The sequence below is a fragment of the Colias eurytheme genome, chromosome 29 (assembly GCF_061535395.1).
Source record: "Colias eurytheme isolate Ceu_HAF_F1 chromosome 29, ilColEury1 Martin Lab GWU primary, whole genome shotgun sequence".
In the NCBI taxonomy this organism is placed as follows: Eukaryota; Metazoa; Arthropoda; class Insecta; order Lepidoptera; family Pieridae; genus Colias; species Colias eurytheme.
In genome coordinates this window covers 64,422-84,895 of record NC_143008.1, presented here as the reverse complement: position 1 = coordinate 84,895, position 20,474 = coordinate 64,422, and the positions used below count along the sequence as shown (strand labels likewise).

The 20,474-nt window shown below is 46.2% G+C and overlaps 3 protein-coding genes across 3 annotated transcripts; 1 reads left to right on the top strand and 2 right to left on the bottom strand.

The window, feature by feature from the left end:
- Positions 1–5,634: 5,634 nt before the first annotated feature.
- On the top strand, positions 5,635–11,433 carry LOC149895882 (uncharacterized). Its single transcript, XM_090118383.1, has one exon. It carries the CDS (start codon positions 5,635–5,637, stop codon positions 11,431–11,433), a length of 5,799 nt encoding a protein of 1,932 aa, XP_089974509.1.
- A 1,189-nt stretch (positions 11,434–12,622) lies between these two features.
- Positions 12,623–13,474, bottom strand: LOC149895881 (histone H2A). The gene has a single exon (XM_090117989.1). It carries the CDS (start codon positions 13,329–13,331, stop codon positions 12,957–12,959), a length of 375 nt encoding a protein of 124 aa, XP_089974115.1. The 5' UTR covers positions 13,332–13,474; the 3' UTR covers positions 12,623–12,956.
- Positions 13,475–14,830: 1,356 nt separating this feature from the next.
- LOC149895880 (uncharacterized) lies at positions 14,831–15,752 on the bottom strand. The gene has a single exon (XM_090118057.1). It carries the CDS (start codon positions 15,686–15,688, stop codon positions 14,858–14,860), a length of 831 nt encoding a protein of 276 aa, XP_089974183.1. The 5' UTR covers positions 15,689–15,752; the 3' UTR covers positions 14,831–14,857.
- Positions 15,753–20,474: the final 4,722 nt, after the last annotated feature.

The window sequence follows — 20,474 nt, the reverse complement described above, 5'->3', positions numbered from 1 at the left end:
GACATCGATAAGTAACCGTTCGCGCGGTGTGTATGTCGAGAAAAGAGAGATAAAATAATAATAATCAAAGTTTTGTGTTGGATTTGCACGATTCCTGATGCAAAATTAACTACTCGAACTCGAAAACAAAAAAAAAAAACGATCTTCAATGTGCAATGTGCAATCTGCACTGTCATAATATTGTCAATGTCATACACAGCCCATGTCATAATATTGTTATGTTCGTCATTATGGTATGGTCGTACTGGATCTATTCATTAAATTTACATGTACCTTATCCAAAATGGATGGAAATTATTCTACTTTTTTATTTTACTTCATACATACTCTACATAGGTGCAAAGTTTCATAAAAATGCGTTCAAAAATAAAATATGTCTTGGTTATTGCTTGATTACAAGATTAAAGAATTATTATTTTCTACTTTTTAGTGGTATGTATCTAACTTGAAAGCGTGTTTTTTAGTTTTTCAAACTATATTTATTTTACTTCATACTCTACATAGGTATTTTCGTATACCAAAACAAAACAGCACTAAAAAAAAAAAAAAAAAATACCAACAAATACATAATACGTTCATAATATACCTAACTAGAAATTCGCCGCGGCCTCGTTCGGTTGCAAATTTTATGAACATTTAAAAATTATATCTATTAAAATAAACCGCATCAAAATCCGTTGCGCCGTTTTTGAGATCTCGAGTAATCTTCAACTTGATTATTCCATAAGAAAGGAAAATTTCTATAAGACAGGAGAATTTTTATAAGTCCGGAAAATTTCTATAAGTCAGGAACATTTATATAAGCCAGGAAAATTTCTATACGTCAGGAAAAATTTCTATAAGGTGGAAAAGGATAGGTTAGGTTAGGTTAGGTTACGTTAGGTTACGTTAGGTTAGGTTAGGTTAGGTTAGGTTAGGTTAGGTTAGGTTAGGTTAGGTTAGGTTAGGTTAGGTTAGGTTAGGTTAGGTTAGGTTAGGTTAGGTTAGGTTAGGTTAGGTTAGGTTAGGTTAGGTTAGGTTAGGTTAGGAGAGGTTAGGTTAGGTTAGGTTAGGTTAGGTTAGGTTAGGTTAGGAGAGGTTAGGTTAGGTTAGGTTAGGAGAGGTTAGGTTAGGTTAGGTTAGGTTAGGTTAGGTTAGGTTAGGTTACGTTAGGTTAGGTTACGTTAGGTTACGTTAGGTTACGTTAGGTTAGGAGAGGTTAGGTTACGTTAGGTTAGGTTAGGTTAGGTTAGGTTACGTTAGGTTACGTTAGGTTACGTTAGGTTAGGAGAGGTTAGGTTAGGTTAGGTTAGGTTAGGTTAGGTTACGTTAGGTTAGGTTAGGTTAGGTTAGGTTACGTTAGGTTACGTTAGGTTAGGTTAGGTTAGGTTAGGTTAGGTTAGGTTAGGTTAGGTTAGGTTAGGTTAGGTTAGGTTAGGTTAGGTTAGGTTAGGTTAGGTTAGGTTAGGTTAGGTTAGGTTAGGTTAGGTTAGGTTAGGTTAGGTTAGGTTAGGTTAGGTTAGGTTAGGTTAGGTTAGGTTAGGTTAGGTTAGGTTAGGTTAGGTTAGGTTAGGTTAGGTTAGGTTAGGTTAGGTTAGGTTAGGTTAGGTTAGGTTAGGTTAGGTTAGGTTAGGTTAGGTTAGGTTAGGTTAGGTTAGGTTAGGTTAGGTTAGGTTAGGTTAGGTTAGGTTAGGTTAGGTTAGGTTAGGTTAGGTTAGGTTAGGTTAGGTTAGGTTAGGTTAGGTTAGGTTAGGTTAGGTTAGGTTAGGTTAGGTTAGGTTAGGTTAGGTTAGGTTAGGTTAGGTTAGGTTAGGTTAGGTTAGGTTAGGTTAGGTTAGGTTAGGTTAGGTTAGGTTAGGTTAGGTTAGGTTAGGTTAGGTTAGGTTAGGTTAGGTTAGGTTAGGTTAGGTTAGGTTAGGTTAGGTTAGGTTAGGTTAGGTTAGGTTAGGTTAGGTTAGGTTAGGTTAGGTTAGGTTAGGTTAGGTTAGGTTAGGTTAGGTTAGGTTAGGTTAGGTTAGGTTAGGTTAGGTTAGGTTAGGTTAGGTTAGGTTAGGTTAGGTTAGGTTAGGTTAGGTTAGGTTAGGTTAGGTTAGGTTAGGTTAGGTTAGGTTAGGTTAGGTTAGGTTAGGTTAGGTTAGGTTAGGTTAGGTTAGGTTAGGTTAGGTTAGGTTAGGTTAGGTTAGGTTAGGTTAGGTTAGGTTAGGTTAGGTTAGGTTAGGTTAGGTTAGGTTAGGTTAGGTTAGGTTAGGTTAGGTTAGGTTAGGTTAGGTTAGGTTAGGTTAGGTTAGGTTAGGTTAGGTTAGGTTAGGTTAGGTTAGGTTAGGTTAGGTTAGGTTAGGTTAGGTTAGGTTAGGTTAGGTTAGGTTAGGTTAGGTTAGGTTAGGTTAGGTTAGGTTAGGTTAGGTTAGGTTAGGTTAGGTTAGGTTAGGTTAGGTTAGGTTAGGTTAGGTTAGGTTAGGTTAGGTTAGGTTAGGTTAGGTTAGGTTAGGTTAGGTTAGGTTAGGTTAGGTTAGGTTAGGTTAGGTTAGGTTAGGTTAGGTTAGGTTAGGTTAGGTTAGGTTAGGTTAGGTTAGGTTAGGTTAGGTTAGGTTAGGTTAGGTTAGGTTAGGTTAGGTTAGGTTAGGTTAGGTTAGGTTAGGTTAGGTTAGGTTAGGTTAGGTTAGGTTAGGTTAGGTTAGGTTAGGTTAGGTTAGGTTAGGTTAGGTTAGGTTAGGTTAGGTTAGGTTAGGTTAGGTTAGGTTAGGTTAGGTTAGGTTAGGTTAGGTTAGGTTAGGTTAGGTTAGGTTAGGTTAGGTTAGGTTAGGTTAGGTTAGGTTAGGTTAGGTTAGGTTAGGTTAGGTTAGGTTAGGTTAGGTTAGGTTAGGTTAGGTTAGGTTAGGTTAGGTTAGGTTAGGTTAGGTTAGGTTAGGTTAGGTTAGGTTAGGTTAGGTTAGGTTAGGTTAGGTTAGGTTAGGTTAGGTTAGGTTAGGTTAGGTTAGGTTAGGTTAGGTTAGGTTAGGTTAGGTTAGGTTAGGTTAGGTTAGGTTAGGTTAGGTTAGGTTAGGTTAGGTTAGGTTAGGTTAGGTTAGGTTAGGTTAGGTTAGGTTAGGTTAGGTTAGGTTAGGTTAGGTTAGGTTAGGTTAGGTTAGGTTAGGTTAGGTTAGGTTAGGTTAGGTTAGGTTAGGTTAGGTTAGGTTAGGTTAGGTTAGGTTAGGTTAGGTTAGGTTAGGTTAGGTTAGGTTAGGTTAGGTTAGGTTAGGTTAGGTTAGGTTAGGTTAGGTTAGGTTAGGTTAGGTTAGGTTAGGTTAGGTTAGGTTAGGTTAGGTTAGGTTAGGTTAGGTTAGGTTAGGTTAGGTTAGGTTAGGTTAGGTTAGGTTAGGTTAGGTTAGGTTAGGTTAGGTTAGGTTAGGTTAGGTTAGGTTAGGTTAGGTTAGGTTAGGTTAGGTTAGGTTAGGTTAGGTTAGGTTAGGTTAGGTTAGGTTAGGTTAGGTTAGGTTAGGTTAGGTTAGGTTAGGTTAGGTTAGGTTAGGTTAGGTTAGGTTAGGTTAGGTTAGGTTAGGTTAGGTTAGGTTAGGTTAGGTTAGGTTAGGTTAGGTTAGGTTAGGTTAGGTTAGGTTAGGTTAGGTTAGGTTAGGTTAGGTTAGGTTAGGTTAGGTTAGGTTAGGTTAGGTTAGGTTAGGTTAGGTTAGGTTAGGTTAGGTTAGGTTAGGTTAGGTTAGGTTAGGTTAGGTTAGGTTAGGTTAGGTTAGGTTAGGTTAGGTTAGGTTAGGTTAGGTTAGGTTAGGTTAGGTTAGGTTAGGTTAGGTTAGGTTAGGTTAGGTTAGGTTAGGTTAGGTTAGGTTAGGTTAGGTTAGGTTAGGTTAGGTTAGGTTAGGTTAGGTTAGGTTAGGTTAGGTTAGGTTAGGTTAGGTTAGGTTAGGTTAGGTTAGGTTAGGTTAGGTTAGGTTAGGTTAGGTTAGGTTAGGTTAGGTTAGGTTAGGTTAGGTTAGGTTAGGTTAGGTTAGGTTAGGTTAGGTTAGGTTAGGTTAGGTTAGGTTAGGTTAGGTTAGGTTAGGTTAGGTTAGGTTAGGTTAGGTTAGGTTAGGTTAGGTTAGGTTAGGTTAGGTTAGGTTAGGTTAGGTTAGGTTAGGTTAGGTTAGGTTAGGTTAGGTTAGGTTAGGTTAGGTTAGGTTAGGTTAGGTTAGGTTAGGTTAGGTTAGGTTAGGTTAGGTTAGGTTAGGTTAGGTTAGGTTAGGTTAGGTTAGGTTAGGTTAGGTTAGGTTAGGTTAGGTTAGGTTAGGTTAGGTTAGGTTAGGTTAGGTTAGGTTAGGTTAGGTTAGGTTAGGTTAGGTTAGGTTAGGTTAGGTTAGGTTAGGTTAGGTTAGGTTAGGTTAGGTTAGGTTAGGTTAGGTTAGGTTAGGTTAGGTTAGGTTAGGTTAGGTTAGGTTAGGTTAGGTTAGGTTAGGTTAGGTTAGGTTAGGTTAGGTTAGGTTAGGTTAGGTTAGGTTAGGTTAGGTTAGGTTAGGTTAGGTTAGGTTAGGTTAGGTTAGGTTAGGTTAGGTTAGGTTAGGTTAGGTTAGGTTAGGTTAGGTTAGGTTAGGTTAGGTTAGGTTAGGTTAGGTTAGGTTAGTGTGCACGACAAACCGTAAAGTACCTAATTTATTGTAAATATAACGTTAGAATCCTGAAGGCTTACGCCTGAAGGCTTATAAAATAATTAGCATGAAAAGAAATACGTATTTGTTCTAGTTATATTGCAAAGTTTATGTTTTGTAAAGCAAACTATCTAACTAGTCTAGTAAAGTAAAATAAGTGTTCAGTATAAAATCCTGAAGGCTTATGCCTGAAGGATTATCTGTATAGTAAAGTATAAGGAACAGTTCGTACGTAAAGTTATTTGTGTTGTCTATTCACTATTGCATAAAGATTTATGAAGGCTTATGCCTGAAAGGTTATTATTGTGTTAAAAATGTTTAGTAGAATAGTAAATGTTTATATTTTGTTTTGATATTGTAGATATTTAATTGTAGATTGTAAATGTTTGTGTTTCTTAAGATAATGTTATTGCTTGTTTATGTCTTTCGTATATTATGTGAATTAGTGAATGTTTATGTCTTTCTTTATGTTATATGAATATTTTAATTGTGTGATATTAGGATTTAATTGATATTATTGTATTTCGTCATGCGACAGCGTCACGTCCGCGACTGAGCGCACACGCCGTCCCCCGCAGTATATTTATACACCTGAAGCGGGGGACGGGGTAGTATAAAAGAAAATTTGTAAAGAATTGTGCGCGCAGTCTAAACGGGGCGCTGGCGGAGTATATTATGGATGTAATATTAGAATAATATGTTATAATGATTGTAATAAAAACAATAAAACTGTAAATTTATGTAAAAATAAATGATTGAGAAATAAAGAGTGAGGTAAGGGGCGTGGCTAGCCGGAGTGGAGGGGATAACGCGCAAAGTATAAATATGGACGCAAAACCGGTTGCGTCACGGCATTCCAGTTCCACCCGCGCTTCAGAAAAGCAAGAAGAATAACTCCGCTCCGGCTCGGCACCCTGGCCCTCTACGTATGAAGAAATAATTGTTTGTATTATTTGCAAACCCCCACACCACTACAGTCCACTAAGAGAGGGCCTTCAGCCGACATTAACATTGGTCAGCTTCGAGCCGGATAAGAAGAAAAATGAACACGAGAAGCCGGAGCGGAAGAGGAACAACACCATCAGCATCAGAAGCGACCGCCACCGCCACAGGAACGTCGTCTACGAATACGTCGGGAGAAACGAGCTACACTACGGGGACATCGGAGACCTGCACGACCGCGACAAGAACGACGAGGACAGAGGAGAAGAGCAGCTCGACGCCAGCTACGCCGAGCACCATGCCCGTCGACAAGTTGCAGCCAGCACCGTCACCCGTCGTGGGATACACAAACGCCGCTTTCGCGGCGCCAGCCGACAACACCGACGCGCCGACGACCGCCGCCTACGCGGCGCCGACGAGCAACGTACACCTGAATACAAACGCCGCTCTCGCGGCGCCATCGAACGTCGCCGCCGGGTCGCCAGCACGCCGCTCGAAGACGCTCCGCCAGGCATCAGAGGTGCGGTCGCGGCGCTCCGTAGCCTCCCGCAAGAGACTCCTCGCGGAGTTGGAGGTGAAAGAGCGCCTAGCCGAACTGAAGCTGGAACAAGCGAAGGCCGCAGCAGAACTGGAAAAGGCGCGGCTGGAAAGAATACGCGCTGAAGAAGAATCAACAACGGAAGAGGAAGAAGAGGACTACGAACCGGAACGACGGGTCGAGTCGTGGTTGGAACAACATTTAAGCCAGCCACTGCCACCCGCCGCCAACCCGACTCGCCAGCTCTCACCGCCACGCTACACAGCGAAGAACGCCGACAACAAGGAAGATCGAGGATGGGGGGCCCGCCAGGAACAGGACGACGGGCCACGGGAACCGGAGAAATACCCGCCCACGCGGTCACCAGAAGTTGCGGCAATTGTAACCGCCTTCAATGAAGTCGCAAGAAGCCAAAGAAAAGTAATAAGATACGGCGGTGAACTACCAACGTTCACCGGCTCCAGTCACGAGTGGCTATCATTCAAGGCATCGTATGAAGAAACTGAAGAAGGATTCACCGACGGGGAAAACGTCGCACGATTGAGGAAGGCGCTGAAAGGAGCAGCCCTAGAAGCCGTCACCGCCCTACTCATATCGCACACCGGACCCGAGAAAATCATTGAAGCCCTGCAGAGGAGGTTCGGCCGCCCAGACGCGCTGGTTCTGGGCGAAATGGAGAAAATCAAGTCGCTGCCGCGAGTAACGGACAACCCGCGGGACATCTGCATATTCGCAAATAAAATATCGAATATCGTCGCCACCGTCGAAGTTTTAAGAAAACAAGAATACCTGCACAGCCCGGAAATGCTGCGGCAGGTACTGGAAAAGCTGACGCCGATCATGAAGAATAAATGGTACGACTTCGCTGCCGACGAACGCGACAAGACACCGCTACTGAAAAAGCTCGCAGAATTCCTGAATAAAGAAGCAGACAAGTGCTCCAGCTACGCTCCATTAGATACAGAAACAAGGAAAAGGACGGAGCGAGCCTACGCAACGAACGACGCGAGCGAGCGAGAAACAAGATGCCCGATGTGCGAGCGAGAGCACAAACTCGTCGAGTGTCGACAATTTACGAACAGCGACGTAAATACACGATGGGAAATAGCGAAGAAATATCGAGTGTGCTTCCGCTGTCTTCGAAGCAAACATCAACGAGCAACATGCCGCGCTCGTCCTTGCGGCCTCAACGGGTGCACCATGAAGCACCACAAGATGCTCCACCATACCAAGACAGCGGAAAAGAAAATTGAAGAGACAGCGCAACCGCAAGCCAGTGAAGAGAAAGTCCTAGTATCAGCAATTAACATCAACAGCGCCACGTCGGAGCAACCTACGCGCCGCCGCGCGTATCTGAAGATCGCTCCCATCACCATCATGGGACCGAAAGGAAAATGTGACACGTACGCGCTCCTCGACGAAGGAAGCACGGTGACCATCATTGAAACGGCGCTTGCAGAGCAGCTGGGTCTCGACGGGCCACGCGAGTCCATCACAATTCAAGGCGTGAATGGGCACGAGAATGAGCACGAATACAGCAAGAGAGTGAAGGCACGAGTACGAGGACGACATGAAGAAAAAGAATACGCATTAGACAACGCCCGCACCGTGCACCAGCTCCACGCATTCACGCAGTCCATCCGCGAGAGTGACATCGCCCGCTGCAACCATCTGCACGACCTGCAAGAGGACCTACTGTATGAAAATGCGACACCGAAGCTGCTGATAGGGCAAGACAACTGGGAGCTCATTATAACGCGAAAACTACGGCACGGCAAGAGGAATCAGCCCGTCGCATCGAAGACGTTATTAGGATGGGTCCTGCACGGCTGCCGCTCCTCGAACAAGCACCCAGTTTTGTTCTGTTCTCATCTCTCGGAAGCGGAGAAGTCACCTGACACACTCGAAAATATGATGAAGAAATACTTCGAATTAGAATCCATCGGCATCGAACCCAAGCGACAGCGCAGCGACCCGGAGCAGCAGGCACTCAACATATTGGAAAAGAAAAGTCAACGCCTGCCGTCCGGCCGATATGAAACCGGACTCCTATGGAGAGACGAGTCCGCAGATACACCGAACAACTACGGCGACACATTGAAAAGATTGAAGACATTAGAAAAGAAATTGGACAAAGACGGAGAGCTGAAGAAACAATATGAAGAAAGAATAGAAAATCTACTCTCGTCCGGCTACGCAGAGAGGGCGCAGACTCCGCCCACCGGCGGGAGAGTGTGGTACCTCCCGCACTTTCCAGTGATTAACCCGGACAAAGCGAAGATTCGTCTGGTGCACGACGCGGCCGCTAAGTCACACGGCCGCTCTCTCAACGACATGCTGCTGCCCGGGCCCGACCTGCTACAATCTCTGCCTGCCGTCATCATGAAGTTCCGTCAACATCCAATCGCCGTGTCCGCCGACATCAAGGAAATGTTCATGCAGATAAAAATCATTGAAGAAGACCGTGACGCGCTACGCTTCCTCTGGCGTGGCGATCGACGCGACGACGGGCCGCCCGATGAATATCGTATGACATCGCTCATCTTCGGCGCCTCTTCATCACCGTGCACCGCACTCTACATCAAGAATAGAAACGCGCAAGAACACGCGCACGAGAGTCCGGCAGCCGCACGCGCGATTCAAGAGAACCATTATATGGACGACTATATACATAGCTACGCGACCGAAGATGAAGCCAGGGAGATAACGGCGCACGTCGATCGCATACATCGATACGCCGGCTTCGAGCTGCGTGGGTGGGCATCGAACAATGAAAACGCGATAAGAAGCTTTACGAACACCGGGGCGACCACCGTCGAGATCGGCGGGAGCGAGACAGAGCGAACTTTGGGACTACTCTGGCACGTGAAACAAGACTACATCGGTTTTCGCGTAAACACAAAACGTGTACCACAGGAAATAATAGAAAATAAACGAACACCTACGAAGAGAGAAGCCCTCAGTCTCATCATGTCGGTCTTCGACCCACTCGGCCTCATCGCGCCCATCCTCACACCGGCGAAAAGAATAATGCAAGATACGTGGAAGTACAACACCGGCTGGGACGACCCCATTCCCGGCGCGCTACAACATCGCTGGGAAAACTGGGTGGCGAATATTCAGCATCTCGACGCGCTCCGCATCCCACGCTGCTATGACTACGAACCCGCGGCTGAGAGAGAAGTACACACATTCGTGGACGCCAGCGAAGAAGCATACGCAGCGGTCGTGTACATCAGAGCGACGCGCGCCGACGGATCGATAAACATCGCGATCGCCGCCGCGAAAAGCAGGGTCACGCCCACGAAACCGATATCGATCCCACGTCTAGAGCTGCAAGCCGCCCTGCTCGGAGCACGCCTCACACGAACAGTCGAGGAAGGTCACGACTTTGTCTTCAAAAGAAAAGTGTATTGGAGCGACTCAAGAACAGCACTTGCATGGATACGCAGCGAGCCACGTACATATAAAACATTCGTGGCGCACCGGCTAGCCGAAATAGAAGACCTCACGAAAAAGGATGAATGGCGCTGGGTCCCTACGGCGCACAATACGGCGGACGACGCTACACGCAACACCCCCGCTGACTTCGACCCGCAACATCGTTGGTTCACCGGTCCAGACTTCCTCCGCTATGAAGAATGCGACTGGCCGGTTGAAAAGAGAGAAAACATCATCATCGACACGGGCGAAGAGAAAGAAAAATGCGGCGCGCTGAACACGTCGGACCCCGCCCCCGCATTCATCGACATCGAGCGCTTCTCACAATGGACACGGCTAGTGCGCACAACGGCCCGCGTACTGCAATTCATCGAACTCTGTCGTCGCCCCAAACAACTCGTCAATGCAACACGTCGAAAACGTACAAGAAAAAATGAAGAAAAAGACGCGACGTGGAAAAGAAATGTGAAAAAGAACAATGAAAAAATCGTCTCCCGTCCGAACAACGAAGAAAGAAAATATAGAATATTAAGTGCGCGCCACCTACGCGCCGCGGAAAACACACTTGTGAAATTAACACAGAAAGCAACGTACGGGAAAGAGATAGCGATACTACAGCAAGGACACCCGCTCACTGAAAAATACCAAGGTCCGCTAGCGGGATTAAGTGTCGCCTTAGACGAAAACGGAATACTGAAACTACGAGGAAGAGTGAATGAAGCCAGCGCGATCGAGGCAGAGGCCGCAAACCCGACAGTGCTCGACGGAAAACACAAGTATACGCAGCTCTATATACAACACATACATGAAAAACTGCATCACGGCGGCGTCGAAATTGTAGTAAACGAACTAAGACAAAGACTGTGGATAACAAGAATACGACCCGCGACAAAGGAAGTGTTAAAGAGCTGCCCGCGCTGCCGCCTGCTGCGCGCGAAGCCCGCGCGCCCATCGACCGGCAACCTGCCCGCCGCACGCCTCGCGCATCACGCGCGCCCATTCACATTCACCGGACTCGACTACTTCGGCCCGCAAGAAGTAACCGTCGGCCGCCATCGAGAGAAGCGCTACGTGGCCCTCTTCACGTGCTTAACATCGCGTGCCATACATCTGGAGGTCGTCGTGTCACTCAGCACCGATTCAGCGATCAACGCGCTGCGCCGCTTCATAGCGCGGCGCGGCTGCCCGGCCGAGATATGGAGTGACAACGCAACGTGCTTCCGCGCGGCCAACAGAGAGCTCACGGACGCGTGGGCCGCACTTGAAGAAGAAGCCGCAGCCCGCCGCATCAGCTGGCGCTTCCTTCCGCCGGCCGCCCCATTCATGGCCGGCGCGTGGGAGCGCATGGTACGCACCGTGAAAGAAGCCCTTCGCCACACGCTTCACGAGCAGCACCCGAGTGACGAGACGCTCGCCACACTCCTCGCCGAAGTAGAAGCCACCGTGAACTCACGCCCACTCACTCATGTGGCCGTGACGCCCGACGTGCCGCCCGCCATCACACCGAATATGATCCTGCTGGGCTCCAACTGCTACGTGCCGCCACCCTGCACCATCGAGGAAGACCAAACAACAGCGCGCACACACTGGAAGCGCGCGCAGCAGCTCGCCGACACCTTCTGGCGACGCTGGGTGCGAGAGTACCTGCCCGTACTCCAACAGCGGCGGGAGCCCCACGCAAGCGGCGCGGCCCCCAAGATCGGCGACCTGGTCATCGTGTGCGACTCCAATCAACCAAGGAACACGTGGCCCCGAGGACGAGTCGTCGCTACGTATCCCGGCAAGGACGGCGAGGTACGAGTGGTCGACGTGGAGACCAGCGGCGGCAGAATCCTCCGGCGGCCCACCAAGAAGATCGTCGTGCTACCAGTTCAAATCGCAGAGTGCGACGGCGGGAGAAATGTGCACGACAAACCGTAAAGTACCTAATTTATTGTAAATATAACGTTAGAATCCTGAAGGCTTACGCCTGAAGGCTTATAAAATAATTAGCATGAAAAGAAATACGTATTTGTTCTAGTTATATTGCAAAGTTTATGTTTTGTAAAGCAAACTATCTAACTAGTCTAGTAAAGTAAAATAAGTGTTCAGTATAAAATCCTGAAGGCTTATGCCTGAAGGATTATCTGTATAGTAAAGTATAAGGAACAGTTCGTACGTAAAGTTATTTGTGTTGTCTATTCACTATTGCATAAAGATTTATGAAGGCTTATGCCTGAAAGGTTATTATTGTGTTAAAAATGTTTAGTAGAATAGTAAATGTTTATATTTTGTTTTGATATTGTAGATATTTAATTGTAGATTGTAAATGTTTGTGTTTCTTAAGATAATGTTATTGCTTGTTTATGTCTTTCGTATATTATGTGAATTAGTGAATGTTTATGTCTTTCTTTATGTTATATGAATATTTTAATTGTGTGATATTAGGATTTAATTGATATTATTGTATTTCGTCATGCGACAGCGTCACGTCCGCGACTGAGCGCACACGCCGTCCCCCGCAGTATATTTATACACCTGAAGCGGGGGACGGGGTAGTATAAAAGAAAATTTGTAAAGAATTGTGCGCGCAGTCTAAACGGGGCGCTGGCGGAGTATATTATGGATGTAATATTAGAATAATATGTTATAATGATTGTAATAAAAACAATAAAACTGTAAATTTATGTAAAAATAAATGATTGAGAAATAAAGAGTGAGGTAAGGGGCGTGGCTAGCCGGAGTGGAGGGGATAACGCGCAAAGTATAAATATGGACGCAAAACCGGTTGCGTCACGGCATTCCAGTTCCACCCGCGCTTCAGAAAAGCAAGAAGAATAACTCCGCTCCGGCTCGGCACCCTGGCCCTCTACGTATGAAGAAATAATTGTTTGTATTATTTGCAAACCCCCACACCACTACAGTCCACTAAGAGAGGGCCTTCAGCCGACATTAACATAAACTAAACAATTAAACATCTATAATAATTATTATGTATAATTCTTATCTACATAATATATCCTAATATTATAAAGCTGAAGAGTTTGTTTGTTTGTTTGAACGCGCTAATCTCAGGAACTACTGATCAAATACAAAAATGCCATTATAAATTAAATTAAAAAGACTCAAATGAATGTTACTTTTTTTAATACGGGTACGGTTCTAGGGTTAAAGGCTATATTATAATATAATATTAAATGCGGGTGAAACCGCGGAGCGCAGCTAGTTTATTGTACATAGATTAATATTATTCATGTTCTGGTGTACGTGTCAAATGGTAAACGATCACTGAAGAGATGAGAGTTTAGGCTGCTAGAAACTCTATCTATCGTTGTTGTCAAGACATATATTGCGGCCCTGAAAAGGGCCTTTTGAACAATTCATAATAATATTATGATGAACATACATAAAAATATGTAATTGTATCGTTATTGGTAAATGCAATGCAATGCAATGCAATCCAATTAGGCCTTCTTCTCCGTCTTCTTGGGCAGCAGCACAGCCTGAATGTTAGGCAATACACCGCCCTGTGCTATGGTCACGCCGGAGAGGAGCTTGTTCAGCTCTTCGTCGTTACGTATGGCCAATTGCAGATGTCTCGGAATAATTCTAGTCTTCTTGTTGTCGCGCGCCGCGTTGCCGGCCAACTCGAGAACTTCAGCCGCCAGGTACTCCATCACGGCCGCCAGGTAGACCGGGGCACCGGCGCCCACGCGCTCCGCGTAATTGCCCTTCCTGAGCAATCTGTGAATACGGCCGACGGGGAACTGCAGACCGGCACGGTTGGAACGTGACTTTGCCTTCCCCTTCACTTTACCGCCTTTACCGCGTCCAGACATTATTTACGGTTTTCTTCTTTGACAGTATAATAAACGAAAAACTGATACGTACAACGATACGCGCCGATCACTAAAGTATGTTTTTTTTAAACATTACCATCGGATTTAATATATATTGTACCGTGTACGGCTACGCGTCCTAGTGATTGCGGTGGGCATGACGCCGTGAAATGCGAGCGAACACAAACGACGAGCGATGCGCAGTGAACACGACCGTGTCAAATAATAATAATATATTGTTATGTACAATATAATATTTTATTTATTTACAAAATGTTAATTTTTTTTTTCGCATTTCACACACAAACAATATTTAAGCATCTTTTAATTAATATTATTTTTTTTTTTGATTCGGTGTACAGCATCCCCAAATATTATTATTACTCATATTATATAAAAATGAATCGCAAAATGTGTTGGTAAGCGCATAACTCGGGAACGGCTGAACCGATTTCGATAATTCTTTTTTTTTTTTATTATATTCCTTGAAGTACGAGGATGGTTTTTATGTAGAGAAAACGTAAATATGTACCTACCACGGGCGAAGCCGGGGCGGACCGCTAGTTACTCATAATAATAACGATTAGTTGATTGTTTTTAAAGTAACTTGTCAGGTGACAGAAACAGACTGTGTTGTCTAGACAACCATCAATAATTAGGTATTAATAATAATTATTCATAGCAGTAGGTATGTATAGATTTTAGAGAGTAGGTATTTAGTAAGTTTCGGTAAAATGTACTATCGGGAGTCGGGCGTCGGGCGGGCGGTCGGTCGGGCGGCGTGCGCTGGTGTGGGGCGGGCGGGCGGTGTCTGTGCTGTGTCTGTGTCTGTGTCTGTGTCTGTCTGTGTGGTAGCGTGTTGCAGTGTGCGATGAATAGTTACATAATATTTTATTTTGCAAGTTGAAGGTAAAAAGTAACGTGTGTGTTTACCGTACGTATTACGTAGGTATATTTTGATGTTTTTTTTTATTTATTCCTTATTTCATTGCGCGTCGACGGAGCCCCGCTTCGCGGGGCTCCTATTTCTGTGTAGTTTTTTTTTAAGAAACCTAACCTAACCTAACCTAACCTAAACCTAAACCTAAACCTAAACCTAACCTAACGTAAAGCTGTAGATTAGTTAGTAGTAGATTTGATTTTCTTGTTGTTATTATATTGTGCATGCATGTTGCTAGTTGCTACTATAATATATTATGATGTTACATAACTATTATGTAATTTGTAAAATTGTAATAATTGTAGTTTTATTGTGTAGGTACCTACAAGTTGCTTGTTCGTCCTCGCAAATTGGAAGGAAACGTTAACGTTCGTAGTGAGTGCGCATTCGAAAATATATGTTAGCCCTGAGAAGGGCTTTTTGGCGATAGATAATATATAATATGTATCTATTTTGCTGAGACTTGTGCCCGATGCACTCGCCGTCGCCGCTGCACTGCATAACCAGTTCCAACCTTAACCTTCCTCGAAGTCGAATTAGGTTGCGCTTGCGCTTGCGATTGATCGATTGCACGCACACCACACGTTCACTTCTTGGACGCGGCCGAGGCTTTCTTGGCGGTGGCCGCTTTGGATTTTGGCGTTGCCGCTTTCTTCGGTTTCGGTGCCTTCGGCTTCTTCGTCGGCGGTTTGGCACTCCTCTTAGCCTTCGGCGCGGCGGCCGACGCTGCTGCGGCGGGTTTTGCGGCCGCCTTGCCCGCAGCCGGCGCCTTCTTGGCGGCCGCGGCGGGCTTCTTTCTGCCTGCAGCTACTTTCTTGTCTTTCACCGCTGACGCTTTCGACTTGGACGGCGAGGACGACGAGTCTGCGGCCGCTGCTGCGGCGGCGGCTGCCGCCGCCTTCTTGGACCTGCTGCCTGCGTTGACGGCCGTCTTTTTGGCGGCCGCTTGCGCCTTGCCACCGCCGCCAGATTTGCGCACCTTGACGGCCGCCGCCGCTCCGGAGCCCTTGCCGGCGGCTCCGCTCGACGGAGAGGTCTTCTTCTTGGCCGCGGAGGACTTTGACTCCAGTTTGAACGAGCCAGATGCGCCCTTGCCCTTCGTCTGAACGAGCGTGCCGGATTCGACGGCGCCCTTGAGATATCTCCTAATGAACGGCGCCAGTTTATCCGCGTCCACCTTGTACGTGGCCGATATGTACTTCTTGATCGCCTGCAGGGAAGAGCCGCTACGCTCTTTGAGATCGCTGATAGCAGTGTTCACCATTTCCGACGTCTTCGGGTGCGCCAATCTTGCTTTGGCCGCTTTCTTGGCTCCTCCCGACGCCGCTGCTGCTGCTGCTGCTGCTGCTTTGGGCGCTTTCTTCGCGGGCGTCGACGCTGGCGCCGGAGTTTCAGTTTCGACTGCGGTGTCTGCCATTTTTGTTAATTAAAATTCAACTTTACGTCGACAATAGTATGTAATAATAATTAGTCTAAATAAGTAGTACTTAGTAGGTTTCACTGTATTCGACGTACGGTGTCGCTAGTGTAGGAATCGAATGGACGGTTTACCTCACGGGGAACCGTGCAATCGAGATACGTTTTCTCGCGGTCGCGCTTGAAACTTTTCACTAACATGCCTCCGTTCGAACGTATATTTTACGTGAAATTAACGTTTAAAAGTATACGTTTCACATGTTTCTCGTCCCTTTTGAGATCGGCCCTCGTAGTGTGCAAGCCCGCGCGACGCTCGAGGAGCGCATCGATAGCGATGGACGTTTAAATTTTGCCAAGGGCTATCCGCGTGCGCGGTGTCAACTTTAAAATTATCATTTCACCTGTAATTAAACCGATTGTCGTTTCGAAAAAGGCTCTCTCAATACACTGATATACAGACGTTAAGGTGAAACTATTCGTAATCGCCATATAATATGTTTGCGATGGTTTTTAGGGGGATGAATGTGACCTGTTGTAGAACAGCATAACGCAAACGACGACCGCGCGGCCGGCTACACACACAGTTCGGCGATCGGTCGAATATGTTTAACGTCCTTTAAATACAAAAATAATAACAATACGAATGTGCCACAATAACGAAATGACAATATTATAAATAAATGTCACATATTTGTCACAATATTATATTCACAGTCACAGGTACTAACAGCTAGTAGGTACATAGTACGCACACCACACCGCAACGCCCGCACGTTTTAATATTGTCAAAATATTATATAGGCCGCGCGAGAACGAGACTACGATTCACAATTGCGTATTTATTATAATATTATTATTGTGTTAACTTAATATCGTCGCATAATAACGCATAATAAGCAATACCTAAATAATAGACAGAGGAGTAGTAACAATATTATGACGAATCGATAATAACACGAATGTAGGTAGTTAATTAATAGTTTATTATTTACCTAATCATTAAGTTACTTATATATATCATCATCATCAACTGCAATTACGATTAATTCAATAGCGACAATGACGTATCCATGTTTTGATGAATTATTATATTGTCGTACCGTTGTAGATTCCTTAAATCTTCGTAATGCACCTGAGCGCAGTAAACATCGATTAAAGTGAAGCATTCGATTCTAGATGTCAGATTTCGATTTTTAGAGTAACGTCTCTGGTATTTATTATGTTTAGAATGGTTTATCAGTAAAATAAAATGAAATCTTAAAAAAAATTACTTTTATCGGTCATTATTATTATAATTAATATTATGTAGTCGTAATTGAAAAAAGTTAAGCAAATGTGCAGTTCTAACAAAACGAAATATCTTGTTATTCTATGTCGTCGTTACTAGGTTACGTTGTTGAATTTTGTTGAACTGTCAAATGTTGCCTATTTTAAAATGGCTCTACTATACTTAATAACTACGAGGGATCTATATTTATAGATAGAGAGTTGGTTAATAATAATTACTTATTTAATTTGCTGTGTCGACTTTTATTTATTTTTTCAACAGGATAAAACCTATCCTATGTGTTAATCCAAGTTCATTGTAATCAGTTCAGTAATATTTGCGTGAAATAGTAACATTTATAATATTAGAAGGATAATGATAACAACACAAGTAAGTTAATTAAGTAATGACGATATATTATATACATTTCAAAAAATTTCAAGCTACTTATTTATATAATAATTCACAAAAATTACATTAATATGAAATTTGACACATGCCATACCTACCCTGTTAATGTCTAGTGTAAATGTGATAGTATTTTTATTTTTTATTCCTCCGTATGTATGACGTCATCATCACATTTATCGTTTTTTTTTTTTATTTAATTTCTCTTAAAATATGCGATTAAAAAATGAAATGTTGTCAATTATTGTGATTGAGTTATTTATTATTATTATTATTCAAAGATTATTAACGCAGTCCCTCGATATGCACGATATATCTATCCGTCTCCGTCGCTCGTCGAGGGCGAGCCGACCGAAACGCGTGTATAATGTGTGTGTATAAAAGTCGACATGAAATGGCGCGAAGCGCAGGATTCGCTGAGTCGACGTCTAGCACACACGGGTTCACGCACACGACTGAGGTTACCGAGGATTTTGTTGCTGCAAAATTTTTCGTCGTAACCGCCAGGAGTTGGAAGCCTTCACATTAGATTCCGGAGGGAAGATTTATTCTCGCCTCCTCACATTTCCCGGCCTCCCACAAGCGGGTCTCACCGGGAAACGTGAGGAGGAGGGGCTGTAGATCCCCCTCCTAGAACCGTGTGGATCGCTCCCAAAGCTCTTCGCGGAAGAGTGTATCCAAACCAAAGGCCCTTTTTAGGGCCAAACCACATATCAACAGTCAAGAATTTATGAAATTCGTATCGTTGAAATGGAGCCGCGCAATCGCGACCCAAGACTGGCGAGGACTAGCCAAGCGCCACCTAGCGGGCAAACAACGAACCCGCGGGTTTACCGACAGGAGAGCCGCGGCACCGAAGCGCCACCTAGCGTTCATGTTACCGATACTGAGATGCAGGTTGACCGAACGGAGAGCCGCATAGATACTAAAACCTCGGTTTACCGAGCGGAAAGCCACAGAGGCACTGAAACCGCGGTTGACCGAGCGGAGAGCCACTCAACAAAGAGCGATTCTATGGAGGATGATGGAAGCTCCGACGAAGAGGAACCAGAGCCCCCCAAGATTCCGCAGGCTACTTCGGCGAAAAATACCGGCGAAACTCTATCCCCACGCGCCCGCTTAGAGAAGGACATGGTCCTCACAAGCCGCCTCTTTGAGCTGGGAGCCCTCTCAGAAGAGATGCACGCCGCGATGGCCGCCTGCCTCAGCGAGCGTAAAAAGCAAATTCAGAAGATGATGGCGCAGCCGATAGCTGAAGAGGAGAGGGCTGCGATCGAAGAGGCGAGGAGCACCCCCCTCCCTCCCATGGACACCCCCTTGCGGCGCCCCCGCTCCGCAAGCGATGAACATGAGGCGGAAAACGCGAGACCTAGGAAAAGACTCAACCCAGAGGTGCGGACATACGCGACGGCCGCGGGATCCTCCCCACCCCCCGCGGGAGATCAGCCACCGCCTGTAGCACAGGGCACCTCCGCCGTTGCCGCCAAGAAGGAAAAGTATCCGCCAATAGTAGTGGATGAGCTCCCCGACTGGTCGGCCCACTTCCGAAGATTGAAGCAGATACTAGGAAGGAATCCCAGCGCCCGCCCATACGGGAAGGGCATCCGATTTATGCCTGAGGATGGCGATGAATTCCGAGTCATCCAAAGCTACTTGGATGGGCTCGAAGGTATCGCGTGGCACGCGTACACGCCGCCACAAGAAAGAAATCTTAAGGTCGCAATACGCGGCCTCCCAAGCCAGACGCTCCCAGAGGAAATTATCGAGGCTCTCAGGGAACTAGGACACACGGCGGAGTATGCACGCCCAATAAGGGCGAGAAAGGGTCGGCCCGGCTGCATATTTTTCGCCTCCATCAAAAGAGAAGCGGACACCACCCCGGCCATATACAACATTAATGAAATGTTGTGTATGCCGGGGGTCAAGATTGAAGCCTGGCGAGCGAAGAAGGGGCCGGCGCAATGCCACCGGTGCCAAAAGTTTCGTCACTCATCACACAATTGCCACCGTCAAATTGCGTGCGTAAGATGCGGGGAGGCGCACGCGGCGAAAGAGTGCAGCCGCCCTAAAGACATGCCGGCGACATGCGCAAACTGCGGAGGGCCGCACCCGGCTAACAATGCCTCCTGCCCTGTGTTTAAACGTGAGGCAAGGAACAAGAAGGCCGGTCCCACGGCCACGACGAGACCGCCGAAGGGGAAACCCAGGGACCCCCCCGCCCCGACGACCGTGGAACCCGTCCCGCTGGGCGAACAGACGGGTGCCTCATTGATGGCCGTGGCCAACATGCCTAAAGCGGCAGCGGCGGCCACACAAGGCAAAAAGAAGAAGCCAAAGAAGAAGAAGAAGCAGACACAGCCGCCCAATGAGGAGCCAACAACCGCCCAACCGGACAGTCGAGCGGCAACAGCAGCCAAGGACGAGCAACCGCCCGAAAATACAAGAAGAATCCCACGTCAGGCGCGCCACGATTCGCCCCGGCAGAAGGAAGAGGTGGCCGTGCTGGTCAAGATCATGATAGATGTACTGAACGCTGTACTCAATGACGAGAGCCCTGTGACGGCGGTCGTCCAAGGACTGTCCAAAATTTTAGAGCTCCATAATGGATAGTCTAAGAATTCTCTACTGGAACGCTCGGGGCCTGCGGCAGAAGGCCGCGCTGCTAAAGCAGGTCCTACATGAATACAGAATCAATATCGCCCTGATTTCGGAGACCCATATGGCGGCAAGGGATAAGCTTAGGTTCCCAGGATACCACATGTACAGAGAGGACCAGGTGGACCAGGCAGGAAGAGCATACCGTGGACTAGCCGTCCTTGTCAAGAGAACGATAATCCACCAAGTCTTAGCCCCCTACACACTGGAAGCTATAAACGCCCTGGGGATTGAGGTCGAAATCCGGGGATCGGCTACTAGGATCTTCAGCATCTACCGACCGGGAGGAGGCGCCGCAGTCATCAGAGGCGACATGGAGGCGATCTTCACTCCCCAACAAGACGTCCCCACAATAGCCATGGGAGACTGGAATGCCCAAAATATGGAATGGGGTGGACCGAATACCAACACCGCTGGCATACGACTTTCGGCCACCCTAAACCACATTGGTGCCATC

Excerpts from the sequence above, each read along its gene's own strand:
- LOC149895882 (XM_090118383.1), top strand. The coding sequence starts at position 5,635 with ATGAACACGAGAAGCCGGAGCGGAAGAGGAACAACACCATCAGCATCA.
- LOC149895881 (XM_090117989.1), bottom strand. The coding sequence starts at position 13,331 with ATGTCTGGACGCGGTAAAGGCGGTAAAGTGAAGGGGAAGGCAAAGTCA.
- LOC149895880 (XM_090118057.1), bottom strand. The coding sequence starts at position 15,688 with ATGGCAGACACCGCAGTCGAAACTGAAACTCCGGCGCCAGCGTCGACG.